The 15,552-nt window shown below is 48.4% G+C and overlaps 1 protein-coding gene across 3 annotated transcripts in view; it reads left to right on the top strand.

Moving 5' to 3' along the window:
• KANSL1 (KAT8 regulatory NSL complex subunit 1) overlaps positions 1-15,552 on the top strand; it is a 107,326-nt gene that overhangs the window by 11,360 nt on the left and 80,414 nt on the right. For all 3 annotated transcript variants that reach the window (XM_039380365.1, XM_039380367.1, XM_039380366.1), the window contains exon 2: positions 8,384-9,767. In XM_039380365.1, coding sequence (XP_039236299.1) covers positions 8,467-9,767 — 1,301 coding nt within the window. In that variant the 5' untranslated portion in view covers positions 8,384-8,466. The remainder of the gene's footprint in view (positions 1-8,383; positions 9,768-15,552) is intronic.

Below are 15,552 nucleotides of genomic sequence, written 5' to 3'. Positions count from 1 at the left end.
CTTAGGAACCTCTAAAGGCTTTTCCAGGGAAGATGAGACTCAGTGTGCAGTGAGGTAAAGATAAGGCCTGAGGGTTCTTAGGCCCAGCCCAGGGGAAAGGCTAAAGCTTGGGGAGTGGGAGGAAAGGGCAAGCAGCACATATTTTGATTTATGGGCCTCCCCCCCACCCCCTTTCCGTATAATTTTCCTTTTCTGGAAAATTATATCTTTCTGTTTTTTGAGAATGGGTCAGTGCTATCTCTGCCCATCCTCATTTAGCCTGATCTTTTGCATTTTTTCTTTTTTTTTTACTGGACTGTGAGGGAAACAGGTGGGCCAACTTAGGCCTGAATGGGAATTTAATTCCTGGAAGGGTCTCAGGTGGATCACATAGCAATCAGACCAAATAATAAGTAAGTTCTGCACGCCTGCCTCTCTTCACAGTGTTTATCCTTCCATTAAAAAGAGCCTCTGGAATGGCAGGTGATCTGAGAAGCACCGTTTCCGCTGCTGCATTTTATAAATACCATGTCCCAGCTCATGACTTCCAGGAATACAATGTCTATCTGGAATGAAAAGCAGCAAAGGCTTGGTTTGAGAATCCTTCCCTGTAAACAGCGGTTTAACTGTGTCTTTGAGGATGCAGTTTTTCTGTGACAAATCGTTTAAATTGGAATAAAAGCTTTCTGTTCTTTCTCAGCTGGGCCAGGAGTTGTCATACCCAAATCACCAAGAGTCTGGGTGATGCAGGCCTTGAGTAAACATAATTCCATTAAACCCTGTGCGTGTCCTCATCAGCCCGAGTTCAGAGCCGTGTTTTTGGAAGAGGAGAGTTTGGATAAGGTCCCGTTCAGGTTTTTTTCAAAGAAGGTTAGAAAATCAGTCTGTATCTGCCCTGCCCCTGCTGTCAGCAGGTGACTGCCAAAGGAGAACTCGGTCTAGAGAGTGAGACAAATGGAGAAATGGGATATGTTAATAGCTGGGAGGACTGGAGAGCAGAGTTTTGCCAGCGCAGTGTCAGAATTTAGCAATGAAAGTGTGCTGTTTATCTGCTAAAACGAGGAAAAATGGTAACAAAATCGCTTCTCAGGAGGGGAAATGGGAGCAGCTGTCAGCCCAAACAGGCCTCATCCTCATCTGTGCCTGAGTTAATCTCTTGCTGCAAACTTATTATTTTTTTTAAGATTTGGTGGAAAGGAAAGTTTAATCGAAATACATATTTCTGTATCGGGAGCTGCTTCGGGCCTTAGCAGAAGGTGGGCCTGAAAGATTTCTCATTTTCAGCTCTATCAAACGTTGGGAAAGGTCTGTCTGAAATCTTTATAACTTCCTGTCGAGGTCTGCAGCGACAGAGGATGCGATGGGAAGGTGACTGGGAAGTCACCTCGCACTAAACAGCCAGCCAGGCTCAGCTGTAATTACGGCTGTGAGAAGGAACCTGGGAGGGGTGAGGGAACATCACCTTCTGTCAAACGAGTGCCTCGGTTCTGCAGCTCATCTTGTTTTTAGCTGCTGCCATGGCAGTCGTGGTGGGCTGGGAGCTGCAGTCAGCTGAGCTGTGTCGTGTCCTGGGGACCGGGAGCTGAACTCCAGGCAGAATGAAGTATTGAAACTCGGCTGGATTGGGCAGGGATCTGGTGATTTGGGACACTTAATTCTGCTGCTCTCTGGGCTGTTATTTCCTCTCCAGGACCTGGTCAGTTATCCCAAGGCACTCCAAAGGACTTTTTCTACTGACAGTCTATGCCCTGTTCTAAAGCATTAAGTATAAAATATGAAGTATGAAGTTGGTGCCACTTAGGAGGCGGGGAGGGGTGTTAAAAGTTTTGGGAACAATCATATGCTTTTGAGCAAAGGTTGGTATGGCTGCACCTACTGAATGAAAATGTGTCTTTAAATTTAAAAGGCAATTCTGTTTTTTGTTTAACTTGCTCCCTGAGTCCTGAGTTCAGTTTTTCATATTTCCTGGGCAACTTGCCCAGATTATGCGAAAGAAAAACAAAATCTCTCTGATACTGGATGGGGGAGACCCAGATTCCACAATTCAAGCTTTTTTATTTTATTTTTTATTTTTGACTCTTGACAGGCTGCTGCTTTCTGCAAATGTCCCATTGTTTTTAAAACCACATTCCTTTTGATTTGACTCTTAACAGCAACTTTGTTCTGTAGAGTAACTTAACAGCGATGGAGATTTTTATCTCCAGCTGCTTTGTTTTCCAGGTGAAGGTGTTTGTGCCTGTAATTATTCACCTTTCCAGACTCTTGTTTGGGGAGATGACAGTTAATGTTGTGTTGTGGCTTTTGTTTTTCTTTCTGACATCATATTGATGAAACCTCCTTTACCTCAGATGATGCAATTGATTTGGTTTATTTATATCCAGTGAGAATTCACAGGCATAAGAGGGAATTATTCTTGCAGAAGGAGACCTCAGTTGCTGCTCAGAGCTGACCAAACCCTGCCACTTGTGTGGACCAGCAAGTGGAAACAGCAGGTTTTAGTTTAATTTTGAGGGCTTCTGGTTGGAAACAAAATAAAGTGGAGCTCAGTAGCATTTCTTATTATTTCTGGCATGTTCTTACTATTAAAACTCTTATTGTCCCAGGGAGATTAGGTGCAAGTCTCTGGTGTTAATAGATATAGAAGGTACTCATGTTTATGTTGTAAAAATCTGTGGTTCTTGTGTATGTTCTTCACCTTTTTTTTAATTAATATTCAGAAAAAAAGCCTGTTTCTCAAATGTGGGTCACTGTAAGCACACAGTCTGCACGTGATAACTGGCTTATCAATAAGGTGATCGTCCTGTACTTGCCTGTCACGTTTCCTTAATTAAAGCTTTTGAGAGTTGCCTCTCATGTAAATCTCTTTCTAAATGGGTAAACATCTGTCCTGCAACTATAAAATGTTGGAAGGTGGTAACAAAAGGCAGGTAGAAGATCTGCTGTGTAGAATAGCTGTAACTTTTGGTGGGTGGACGTTGTGGATGTGGAAAATACTTGCAGGGCTCGGGGAGTGAGTTGTTGTGTGTTGTTACCTGCTGAGGTTAGAAGCACAAATGATGTGTTTTACTTGCAAAATGAAGTGTAGAGGGATTTTATTTCAGCAGGTTTGGGGTTTTTTTTGTGTTGTTTTTTTTTTTTTTTTTTTTACCGCTGAAACATCTTTGTAACCACACGAATTGAAGAGCTGGCTGCGCTCTCGGTTTGCAGTGGGGGAGGAGAGGGGAAGTGGGAATTGGTATAATACTCACTTCCTTCAGGGTAACTTTGCTTTTATTTGCTTTTAACAGCACCTTTGTGTACTTTGTACAGGAAATGGGTGTTGGGGAGGGCAGAGCTTTGGGGGTGAAGGGGTTTGAGGGTGTTGTGACCTGGGGGAGACTGGCACTGAACACGGAGGTTCTTTGTCCTTGTGTGTGTGTGTGTGTGTGTGTGTGTAAGTCCTCCCCACGACCATCCATAACCTCCTCTGCCTTCCTTTCTCGTGCCAGTTTTAGGAGAAGGAGAATGTGCCCAGGTGGGTTTGAGGGAGGGCCTGGCAGGAGGAGACCTGGGGAAGCAGAGAGGCCTGGCAGCAGCTCCGAGGAGCAGACCCAGTGTGGCTGGAAACTAGGCAGTAGGGACAGGAATTTGGGTATGATATCAGGGATTTAGGCTGTAATTCAGGGAATATAGGTACATTTTTGTGTGTCACCAGGCAGTGGAGGGGGGGGCTCGAAGGCAGAGGTGGGTGCAGAGCCCAGTGGTGGCCATGGTGGGATTGATGTCTGGGAGGAGACCTGCTGGTGGGAGAGCATGGAGAGCCCTTCCAGAGGGAAACTGGAGTGACTCTTGAGACTACTCAGAGCTCCCTGATCTTCTCATGAGCCTCACTGGAAGCACCAGGTGCCGGGTTTCTCCCCAAGAAACTCTGGGCACAAAGATTTCAGCAGGCCTAAACTTCCTATATTCGTTTCGGGCTTATTTTCTGAGGTATTGCACAAAATCATGTGCTTGGAAAGCCAGTTCTCCTTTCAAGGTCTAATTGTAAAATTGAGTTTTAAAAGCAGAGAGTCTTGAATAAGTCAGCACAGGGAAGGATTGTTTTCAGGGGTGTCATGACCCGGGGTATAGTGTGACTGGGCGTGCTCCTCGTGCCTCCTTCAGCATCCCATCGTTGCCTCGACCTTATTCCCAGTCTTCCCTCTGCTCTGTCTTGAAAAAGTTTGAATATTGGTGTAGTTGACGTGGAGTTGTGGGTGAAGCCTCCTGAGTAGTCCTGGTGCCTTTCCTCCCTCAGTGGCCTCCCGTGCACTCCTTGGGAAGCGAGGGAAGATGGGCTACCCTGGTTTTACCTGCTTTCTGGAGCCTTTCATCTCTGCTCTGTTAATTACTGCTAACTGCTCTGGCAGTGCTCTAGTTTTAAAGGGAAAATGAAGAACATTCATTCAGTATTATCCAAAGACACACCGTAAACACCGCGTTGGCCTTCCAGAAGCAGCTCCTCTTGGATCTTCCCAAGTGAAGTCCAGCACAAGGGTTGTGCCGTGGCTGCAGAAGGCAGGGCTGGAGTTGTACCATGGCAGATGTGGGGGTGGAACTGGAGCAGTATCCAGGTACTCTGGCAGTTGTCTCCCAGCAGGAATTGTGGCAGAGGAGAAGCCTCTTGGTCCTGCACGTGTCCCCTCGAGTGCTGGGAATTGTCCACCCTTGGCAGGGAAACACTGAAAAAAAGGGACCTGTGGGTGCTTACATTGATCTGCTGGTACTGATGGGTGGCAACAGTTTGGGTAGAACTTGCCCACAGGGTTTGGGTCCCAGAGGCGGACAAAAAATCTGGGAGAATTCCTGGAATTACTGTCAGAATTATCAGAAGGCTCTGAAAGGCCCTCAGACTGTGTGAATGGCCTTCTCTTTCCATTCTATAACCTTTCCAACTTCTTTTTGTTCTTCTTTCCTCAGAGATACCTCACCTCCCTCTCCAATTCCCTGTTAGGAAATTCCTGATAAGTGTAATATGGCTTTAATAACAACCCAAACTTATAAACAGAGGGAGGGAATGCGCTTACAAATGTTCCTTAATGTTTTTTCCAGGGGTTGCTCGTGAAAGTAGAGATTTAATTCAGTGTTAGAGAAGCCAGTGCTGTCCAGCACGCAGAGAGTTTATAAGGACCTAAATAAAATAAAAAAAATAGAGCCAATAACTTTTGGAGGTCATCTTTAAGCTACTAGAACAAAGCCTTATTCTTAGGGGAGGCTTTCCAGGCTTCCAAAGTATTTTAAATGCTGTCCACCCAACGAAAAGTGGAGCCAAGGAGGTTTGGAGTAGCTTAGCAGGAGGATTTTCTGTTTTCCAGTGAGTTTGGTAACCCGGAGGAAGAGGCATTGTCGAAGTTTTGCTTCCGTTTTCTACTTCTCTTAATTTAACTGAGCCGATGACCTGCAAATTTAGGTCATCGCCTAAAACTCTCCTCAGCCTGGGCAAACTCCTGAGTGACTGCAGTCCATGTGTGTGTGTTCAGAAAGAATCATTTAGCACCAAGTGGAGGATTTTCTGCACTTTTTGCAGTTGGGTGTTTCCAGAGCTGCTGTGGTGAAGAGCCCTGGTCCCGAGTTTCCTCTGGGAGGGAAACCCACGTGTTTCTGTGGAACTGGGAGAGCCCGTTAGGGACAGTCACTCCCAGTGTGTGTGTGTGTGTGTGTCTAGTGAAGGCCTTGGAAGGAGGCTGGAGTGGAGGAAGTCTTTATTCTGTCAGTCTTCCTCTCTGCTCTCCCAGGGGCGTCATAGCTACAAGTGGAAAGTTCCCTGCAAGTTCCTTTTTCTTCTTTTCTCCCTGAATAGTCATGTTCAGTTTTTACTTGTGGACCCAAGTGGTACCTAAGAGCCATTTTCACTGAGTGTGGCCTGAACTTTTAGGCAATGCAGACCCTTTCTCAGATCCAGAGCGTGGGCAGCAGGTGAAGGGGGTGAGGCTGCTCAGGTGAGACCCCCCTGCAGAGCTGCTCCAGCTCTGGGGGCCCAGCACAGGGAGGACATGGAGCTGCTGGAGAGAGTCCAGAGGAGGCATCAGGATGGTCAGAGGGCTGGAGCAGCTCTGCTGGGAGGAAAGGCTGGGAGAGCTGGGATTGTTCAGCCTGGGGAAGAGAAGCTTTGGGGTGACCTGATTGTGGCCTTCCAGGACCTGAAGGGGCTACAAGAAAGATGGAGAGAGACTGTTTCCAAGGGATGGAGGGACAGGACAAGGGGGAATGGCTTCAAACTGCCAGAGGGCAGGGTTAGATGGGATACTGGGAAGGAATCCTTCCCTGGGAGGGTGGGGAGGCCCTGGCACAGGTTGGGCAGAGAAGCTGGGGCTGCCCCTGGATCCCTGGAAGTGTCCAAGGCCAGGTTGGACGGGGCTTGGAGCAACCTGGGCTGGTGGAAGGTGTCCCTGCCCATGGCAGGGGGTGGCACTGGATGAGCTTTGAGGTCCCTCCCAACCCAAACCATTCTGGGATTCTCTGACTGTGGAAGGCCTGAGTTTTGGACCTGGTGAGGAGCCAGCCAGCTGGCCAACGTACACAATCATTGGAAGCCACACAGAGCAAATAATTTTGGGCATGTGCTGTGAGCCTTCCCCCCATGGGAACGTGGGTTTGTTTCTCTAACTCATCTCTGACTTTTCACAAAAATTGAGGGTTTAGTACTTAGTGTTTTTCAGCTCTAATGTCTTGCCTGTGGTCCCTGTTGTGGGGAAGCACCTGGGTCTGACGCTGGGGAGCAACTGTGGTGCAGCTGGATGAGGCTGGAAACAAAACTGGCTGGGAAATTTTCCTTGCTCAACATATTAAAACTTGAGATAGTCCTCGCTTTTCCTGTAAAGTGGTGTATTAATTTGGTCATTGGGATGTGTTAATGAACAGCTACAACAAGCTTATGCAAATTTATGTGAAATTAGAGAATTGGCATATCAGGCAGGAGATCAGGGCAACTTTTTATTATTAAATTGACATTGAAGTATCTTATGAAGATGCTAAATAACTTCAGCAGTAAAAAGAAAATAAAATAACTGTTGCTCTGGCAGCACAGCCTGTGCTGAGGGTTATTTGAATGCTATTTAAAAAGGCATTTAAAAACACTGACACCTTCAGTGGTAAAGAAAGAGGGTGAATGACCAGAAACTTGAAGGTGGGTGGAAGGTGGTTGCAGTGTACAGGAATGAAGTGTCTTGGGTTATTTCTCTTAATTTGTTTGCTCTAGTTGAGCTAAGCCCTGGTTTGCTCTGACAGTCAGTGTAGAACTGCTCTGTGTGTGGGTTAATTTTTATCCATGCTCTCGAAAGGGAAATGGGAATTGCTAACACTGGAAATCACCTGGCTCACTCGGAAATGTACTTCTGGGAAAGTAGGTTTCATATACGCCAGGGAAGCGCCTTTCTTCAAATCCAAGGTTTTCAGGGAAGCAGTGGGGTTTCTTTAGCTACTGGGAGTTTTAGCATATGGAGATTTGTTCCCATCAAGCCCTGTCTGTGTTCCATGTTATAGTTCTAATTTGTCATTTTTAACACCCCTGAGCTGGCAGTAGAAGCAATAAAAACTGTTTCATAGGTGTAGCTCGGGGATTGTAATGATGAAGTTGGTGAGCTGCTGGCACTGAGGAATAGGTGTTTTCAGGGCCAGGCCTTTCATGGAGGCCTGAAAGGATTCTGGTGTGCTCGTGGATATATTGAAAGATGGGAACAGCTGTTACAAACAGGCATTATAAGAAAGATATTAAGCTATTAGAGAGTGCCCAAAGGAGGGCAGTGAAGATGGTGAAGGGTCTTGAGGGGAAGCCGTGTGAGAAGTGGCTGAGGGCACTTTGTCTGGTCAGCTGGAGAAGAGGAGACTGAGGGGAGACCTCACTGCAGTTCCAGCTTCCTCAGGAGGGGCAGAGGAGGGGCAGGCCCTGAACTCTGCTCTGGGGAGACCAGGGACGGGACCCAGGGAATGGCTGGAGCTATGTCAGGGCAGGGTTAGGTTGGATCTCAGGGAAAGGTTCTTCCCCCAGAGGGTGGTTGGGCACTGAACAGGCTCCCCAGGGCAGTGAGCACAGCATCAAGGCTGCCAGAGCTCCAGGAGTGTTTGGAGGATCCTCTGGGGCACAGGGTGTGGCTCCTGGGGATGGTCCTGTGCAGGGCCAGGAGTTGGACTGGATGATCCTTTTGGGTCCCTTCCAACTTGGCATGTCCTGTGATTAACTTCAGGAGATCCTGAAGACCAGCTTGTGTGCTGCTGCTTCTGTTCCCACCCTCCTGGTGCCCGAGTGGCTCCACGGAGCTCCAGCCCGGGGCTCCCAGAGGAAGGCAGGGATCGCGTCCATAAGCCTCGCTGCCGTTGCCTGTCTTGTTCGGTTTATTTTCTCTCAAGTACAATTCCTAACTGTGTCTTTTCCCCTTCCCTCGTGCAGGCTGCCCTCGGGAGAGGCAGTGGGAGGCAGTGGAGCTGGCCTCGGCACCGGGAGAGGCTGGACTTCCCGTCTCTCTGTGCTGAATGGCTGCGATGGCGCCCGCTCTCACTGACGCAGCAGCCGAAGCTCACCACATCCGATTCAAGCTGGCTCCCCCGTCCTCCACCTTGTCGCCTGGCAGTGCCGAGAGCAACGGCAACGCCAACAACATCCTCCTGGCTGCCAACGGCACCAAAAGGAAAGCCATTGCTCCGGAGGATCCCAGTCTAGATTTCCGAAACAACCCAACGAAGGAAGAGCTGGGCAAGCTGCAGCCGCTGGTGGCCTCTTATCTCTGCTCGGATGTAACATCTGTCTCTTCAAAAGAGCCTCTGAAGCTGCAAGGAGTCTTCAACAAGCAGACAGTCCTTAAATCTCACTCTCTCTTATCTCAGTCCTTCTTGAAAACAAGTGATCTGTTGGGGAGGCAACCGGTGTTGGAATTCACTTTGGAGAATCTAAAAACAATGAGTACTAATAGCCAGCCACCTCTCCCACAAGCGCCTGTAAATGGCTTGGCCAAGAAATTGGCCAAAAGTACCAGTTCAGACCATGAAAACTCTAGTTCTCTGAATGGTGGGAAGTGTGCTCCTCCTTCTGCTGCCCTCCAGACTGTTGACTATAATACAGGAGGTTCCGAGTTGGGGGACTTGAAGACCGGGTTGACCAATTGCACTCTTCCACACAGAAGCCTTGATGCAGAGCACACGACTCCCTTTAGCAATAATAGCACTGCAAATAAATCTTCCCTTAATTCCACAGAGCAGCAGTGGGTGCTCGAGGGCGGCAGTGGAGAGACCCGGTTGCCCGGTGTCGCGAGTCGCTCCGACTTCGGGAGCAGCAAGTTGGAGGAGCAGAAACCTCTGTTGGCTGGTCACCACAGCGCCCTCGACTCCGAGATGAGGACGAGGGCGCTGCTCCGGCGGCAGGCAGACATCGAGAGCAGGGCCCGCAGGCTGCAGAAACGCTTGCAGGTGGTGCAGGCGAAGCAGGTGGAGAGACACATCCAGCAGCAGTTGGGTGGCTTCTTGGAGAAAACTCTGAGCAAGCTTCCAGCTTTGGACCCGCTGAGGCATCGGAGCCAGCTGATGTTGACCAGGAAAGCAGAAGCAGCCTTGAGGAAAGCTGCGAGCGAGACAGTTACTTCCGAAGGCCTGAGCAACTTCCTGAAGAGCGATTCGATCTCGGAGGAGCTGGAGAGATTCACGGCCAGTGGAATGGCCAACCTGAGGTGCAGCGAGCAGGCGTTTGACTCGGACGTCACCGAGAGCAGCTCGGGAGGAGAGTCGGACGTTGAGGAAGAGGAACTGACCAAAGCAGACCCAGAACAGCCCCACGTACCACTGTAAGTAGCGCTCGTGCTTGTTTACTTCTGCCGATGGGGAGCAAAGTAGATACATGGGGTTTGTAGGAACGCTGAATTTTGGATGGTCTCGGATCAAAGTATTGTTGGAGCTGGTGTGGTGTGATTTGCAGCACGTGCAGCACTGAAGATAAAATTCCTCGTGCATATTGGAAATAGCCTTTGGTGTTTGTGGAGCAGCAAGTCCTGGAAATACTGGCTGGCTGGGGTGGTGTGAGCTGCAGATACAAACCCAGAATGCCATAAACACATTCTCTCCAGGATGTGTTGGACCTGTCCTCTGAAATGAAATGTTTGCTGTTTTGCAGTGGGAATGTCTGTAGTAAATCTGTTGTGTAAAGTAAGGCCAGTCTGAATATCAGTACCTGGCAGCATATTTGTGACTGGGGAATTATTTTATTTGTTAAGTGAACTGGCTGGAAAAAAAAAAAAACAAACCTCTGAAAGGATTTGGCCCAAGTGCCAGGGGAAGTGTGAAGTGTGTTCTCCTCTTGAATGTGGGAAATTATTGCTGGGAATTTTCATCTTGTCTTGTGAGTTGCATTAAACGATGACAGCAGCTTCATAATTATGTTGTTAACTGGATGCTGTTTGCATAAGTATTAGGTGTCAGTTTGTGTGTGGAGGCGGAAGATCCTTGTCAAGGCAAAAGGTCTTGAGACAGGTCAAGGAAGAAGGGAAATTTTTCTTCCAAACCCCAGAATTTTCCAGTATTTCGCACAAATCTCTTAAAAGGCCGTATTCTGTGTGTAGTCTGTGTGAAATCTTGCTTGCATCAGTAGATGATCTCTTCCACCCTGATGGACCTATTGAACCGAGACCTCAGTCTGTGAAGTATCGCTACGGTCGACAAAAAGCTCCCTGCAGCAGGCACAGGGGTCCTGGTTGGAATGCTGATGGCTTTCCCATTGGGGCTGGAAATAGTCACCAGGGCTTTCACATTCCTGCTCTGCTCTGGGTTTGTTGAGGTCTCTGTGGAGAAATAACCGAGTGGATTCAGAGACCTGTTGTCCAGAGCGAGTTAATGGCTGCTCTGTGACACAGATTTTACTGAACTGGGGAGATGTGAACAGTGTGGGCACTTGGGAACTTCAGGGCCCTCTGAGCACACACTCATATGGATGAGTGCTGATAACCAGATGTTACAGCTCTTGGATATTAAATTCCCACTCAATGTCACATCGTGTTTTGGGATGGTGGCACAGGGTGAATTTCTGCATGTGAAGCCTTAGATGTGGTGTGAGTTCGGGTTTCTCCCGGTGCAAAGCTGGTAGCTGAACATGTGATCCCTCCTGGCTGGACATAAAGGGGTTCTTGTGCTGCTAGAAACAAGAGTTTAGTAACTTTATTCCTGATTTATAACATCCACAAACCTACCGTTGGGATTACTAGCAAAATTGCATTTATAAGTCTTGTAGTAGCTATTGGAGGAGACATTTGATTAAAAATCTGTTCAAAATAATATTGAATTTCCCCTATTTGTGGGTTTCACGGCTTCACGTGTTGTCTGGCAAAGTGAAATTTCTTTGCCACTCCTCTTAATCCCAAGAGGAAGTGTGGTATTCAGAGACACGATGCGTGAAATTCTTTGCTGACTTTTCCGCCCTCTGCGTTCGTCATGCCTTCACGTCCCCAGTACCCTTAAAAAGCCAAAGATTGGAAAGCTCATAAAAAGACTGATCCCTCTATTGTCTCTGGGTTCAGAAGCTGGTGTGTGTGCACGCTGGCATCTAGGCCAGGCCCACCAAACCTCGTTTAACGTTGGTGCCTGTGGGTATTTAGTAATTAGCAGCCCCGGCATTGACCGTCCTGTTGGATGAGTGCTGTGACACTGGGGCTCCAAGCTCTGCCACTGCCGGGGCTCAGTGCGTGTTGGTGCTTGTTAGAGACTCAGGTCGACCTTAAGAGCTGGTACAAGCCTCTGAGTGCATCTAAACCTCATTCTTTTCCAGTAGTGCTGAGAGGCAGGAAGGGGAAGAGCCGAGTTTTCCACTGGGAAGCCGCCCTGGGCCAGCTGATTGTACAGAGCCATTGTTGTCCATTGGTGTGAGTGCAAAGCCTGCTCAAGGAGGGCTGGATTTTGCATCTTGTAGAATTTACTTAGTAGAAGGAAGACTTGAACTCTGTTTTAATTTTGGTAGTGAGATGGAACATCTTAAGTGTGTAATGGAGATATTCCAAAGCACCTGGATGTGTTCCTGTGTAACCTAGGTTGGACTGGATGACCTCCAGAGGTCCCTTCCAACCCTGACTATTCTGTGATTCTGTAAACTTCTGTCTCATTCCACAGTCACCATCCCTTGGCTCTGTATTGCCTCTGGGTGCCTCTGCCTTCCCCCAAAAAACTGCTGCTTCCTCCTAGACCTTCAGTGACAGCTGTGCTGCAGTTTTCCAAGCCCACTGGCACTGAGGGGCCATGTCACCAACTGCCTCTGGGATTCCAGTAGGAGCAGGCAAAAGAAACAAAGACTGCTTACATCATGCTTAGATAAGAGCTGACCTTTGAGTTTTTCTGGCGTGGTGGCATTCCAGAATCAGTATCTGGTCAAGGACAGACTTTGAAGCCTTTGTACTGTTCTGACCTGCCTGATCTGGGCTATGGAGCAGCATCTCCCTGAGGAATTACATCTTCCCAGCAGCGTTAGGGGCGGATCAGAGCCTGGCAGGTCCTTTTAAAGCACTCCCAGATGTGCTGCCCAGGAAGGTGCATAACCAGGCCATCGTTAATGCATAAACAAAGCAGGGAGGTGTTTGTTACACCTTTGGGAAGCCCTGCCAGCCGTGGGCTGGGTTTAACAGGGTGCTGCTGGTTCTCAGGCAGCCGATGGGGAAGGCAGGTGTGTGCAGGCAGGGTTGGGCTGTGCTGTCCTTGGGTTTGTGTCCATCCAGCACCACCACGTTGCACTTCAGCTGCTCTGGGGTTGGTAACACAGCTCTGCCTCACGGCTGAGATCCTCCTCCATGCTGCTCCAACAGTGGGAGCGGTGCAGAGGAGGACTGGGAGGAGGCAGCTTTGCCTCTGCTCAGAGGTGAGGAGGGCAGGTTGGAGCCTTCCCTGTGGAGAATCCCAGCTTCTTTGGCTGGGTGTGACTGGAGGCAGGAGCTGTGACTGTGAAACCTGTGTGACTTTGAAAGGGCCCACGTGCCCTTTTGGGGTGGGCAGGCCCTGGCACAGGTTGCCCAGAGAAGCTGTGGCTGCCCCTGGATCCCTGCAAGTGTCCAAGGCCAGGTTGGATGGGGCTTGGAGCAACCTGGGCTAGTGGAAGGTGTCCCTGCCCGTGGCAGGGGGTGGGACTGGATGAGCTTTGAGGTCCCTTCCCACCCAAACCATTCCTTGGTTCTCTGCTGCTGTCAGTGTGGTGGGATCAGGAAGTGCTGTTTGTGAAAGGTGGCTTGGAGCAGGGCATGGAATTCCTCCCAGTGCCGGAGGGCTGCTGGCTGGAATCTGACTTGTGTGGCCAAGTGATGGTTTAGCAAGTCATCAGAGAGAGTCCTGGTGTTTCTGTGGCCCTGTGTTAATACATATAAGTAGGAAATATGTCATGGGACTGGTGCATCTTTACAGTAATTGGTTTTCTCAGGCTGGTTGTTTCTTTGGTGTTCTTGTGTTTGCCTGTAGACAAGTTTCATCAGAATTTGTCAGTTATTTTTGGCTGATTAGTTACCTGTGTCAAACAGCAACACAGGCATAAGCTGGTGAGAGGTGGGTGATTTAGTCTCTAATCCTCAACTTCAGTCTGTACCATGGAAAAATTTTCTGAAAAGGTAGTGAAACCAAATATTTAACTGGGACTTATCTTTTAGCTCAGGTTTCTTATCTGGAAAGTCACTGTTTGGTTGGCAGTTGCACCAGCCTGCTGAGAGGGAACTGAAGTTCCTGGTGACCAACTTCTCACACCTCTGACTTCCCACAGGACCTTTTCCAGGGGTCAGGCAGTACCTCCAGTGTTCACTTGTGGTTGTTACGATGCCTATGGCCACGATGCCTTTAATTATTCCCGTGCACTTTAATTATTCCCATTTACTGGTGGGAAATCCGAGCACCTTCTGCACTTTGGTGTTGCAGTGAATCATTTCACAGCCCATGTGTTGTCTCCTCCCTGTGCTGCGTCACGTTGTGCTGCCGGGATTTCAGAGTTGCTGGGCTTGGAGTAGTAATTAAGGTTTCTCACAAAGAAGTGCTTTTCCCAGCACTCATTTCCAAGGCCTGTGTTGGAGAGGGATGCACGTGGCGCTTGCATTGGGGGTTGTTTGAGGGGTGGTCACAGTTGGTGCATCAGCTGACTGAGAAATGGGGTTTAGAAATTCTGGGTTTTCTCCCTCAATTATGTTTTTGAAGCGAGAGCGTGATAATAAAGCCCATACCTCAAGGGCAATTAGATAGTATTTCTCAAATCTGTGACTTCATGGGACTGTAATTCAGATGGCAAATCCCACACTGTAATTCAGATGGCAAATCCCACGCCGTGGGGACTAAGGAAGCTTTTCCTGCTGGTCAGAACCACATTTTGCCGAATTATTTATGCAGAGCGATCCTAAAAGTTTACCTCTTACTCTTTATTTCTTTTTCAGTTACCTGCTTGATTTTTTGGGGGTGTTTTTCTTGTTTACTTCTATCTTTGCTCGTAGGTGCTGACGTCAGCACGGTGCTCAACTATATTTTTCAGCTGTTTATGAAAACTTGCATGTGCTGTCCCTGAATTGCTGTAATCCACGTGCTGGTCGGGAGAGATGTCCCTTAAGCCTCTTTCAGTTGGGAAGAGAGATGGAATCCTGAAGTGTTCTTGCTTTGCATTTGAAAGCAGAACAATAGAGCAGTTCATTGTTGAAAAATGCTTAATCAGGTATCAGGAAGTAGGACACTCCAAGTCCCTCTTGCTTTTAAGAAAAGAGGGCAAGTGAGGGTTGGTTATTTCTTGAAGAAGTGCTGGTCATAGTACACCTTTTATAGACATAGGGTGTCTGATAAGTTGTTCTGACTTTTATCAGAGCCTCGTGCAGCCCTCGCTGGAGCTGTGGCAGGGAGGTTCGGTGGGTTTGGGGTAGGTAGGTTGCTGTCCACAGAACTTTGGAAAAGGCAGTGTTGTTGTCTTTCATCCAAGAGAGAGTTTGATGGTTTGGTTTAAATTTATCTTTTTAGGCTGAAATCATATTTGTTTGTGGGAGAAGGGAACCATGTCCCAGCCCTGGAAGTGTTCCAGACCAGGTCAGACGGGGCTTGGAGCAACCTGGGCTAGTGAAAGGTGTCCCTGCCCATGGCAGGGGTGGAACTGGGTGGTCTTTAAAGTCCCTTCCCACCCAAACCAGTCTGTGATTCCGTGATCCATCACTCCATGTTGGGTCACACGTGCAAGGAGTAACGTTGGCTTTGGGTGCTGTGGTTCAAGAACACACTGGAATTTGGTGTGGGGGGTGTTGATGCAGACAGAGCATCTCTCTGGCAGATGCCCCTCGTGCTCTGGCAGGGTTTTGGGTCGTTCTGTTTGCAGTCAGGTCTTCTTTCCCTGTTTCTTGGGCTGTGCTGAGCTGGTGTATGGAAGATAATGTGGAGGACTGGGAATGATTTGGTGTCTGGCGCTGCCAATAAACTGCTCTTTGTCTCTGTAGCCCTCACCCAGTGGGGCAGCAAGTAAGAACAGGCTGTAGTTCAGATGTTTTTAGGACTTGTGGGTGACACTTTGGATAGGGTTGTATAAATATTTACTTTACTTTTCATTGGAAAAAGCCTGTCAGAGCATCTGAAGCAGCAGAAACAAATTTTTCTGTG

The sequence above is a fragment of the Pipra filicauda genome, unplaced genomic scaffold (assembly GCF_003945595.2).
Source record: "Pipra filicauda isolate LSUMZ 115617 unplaced genomic scaffold, ASM394559v2 scaffold193_size2426894_pilon, whole genome shotgun sequence".
Taxonomy (NCBI): Eukaryota; Metazoa; Chordata; class Aves; order Passeriformes; family Pipridae; genus Pipra; species Pipra filicauda.
This window is presented reverse-complemented; position numbering and strand designations above follow the sequence as displayed.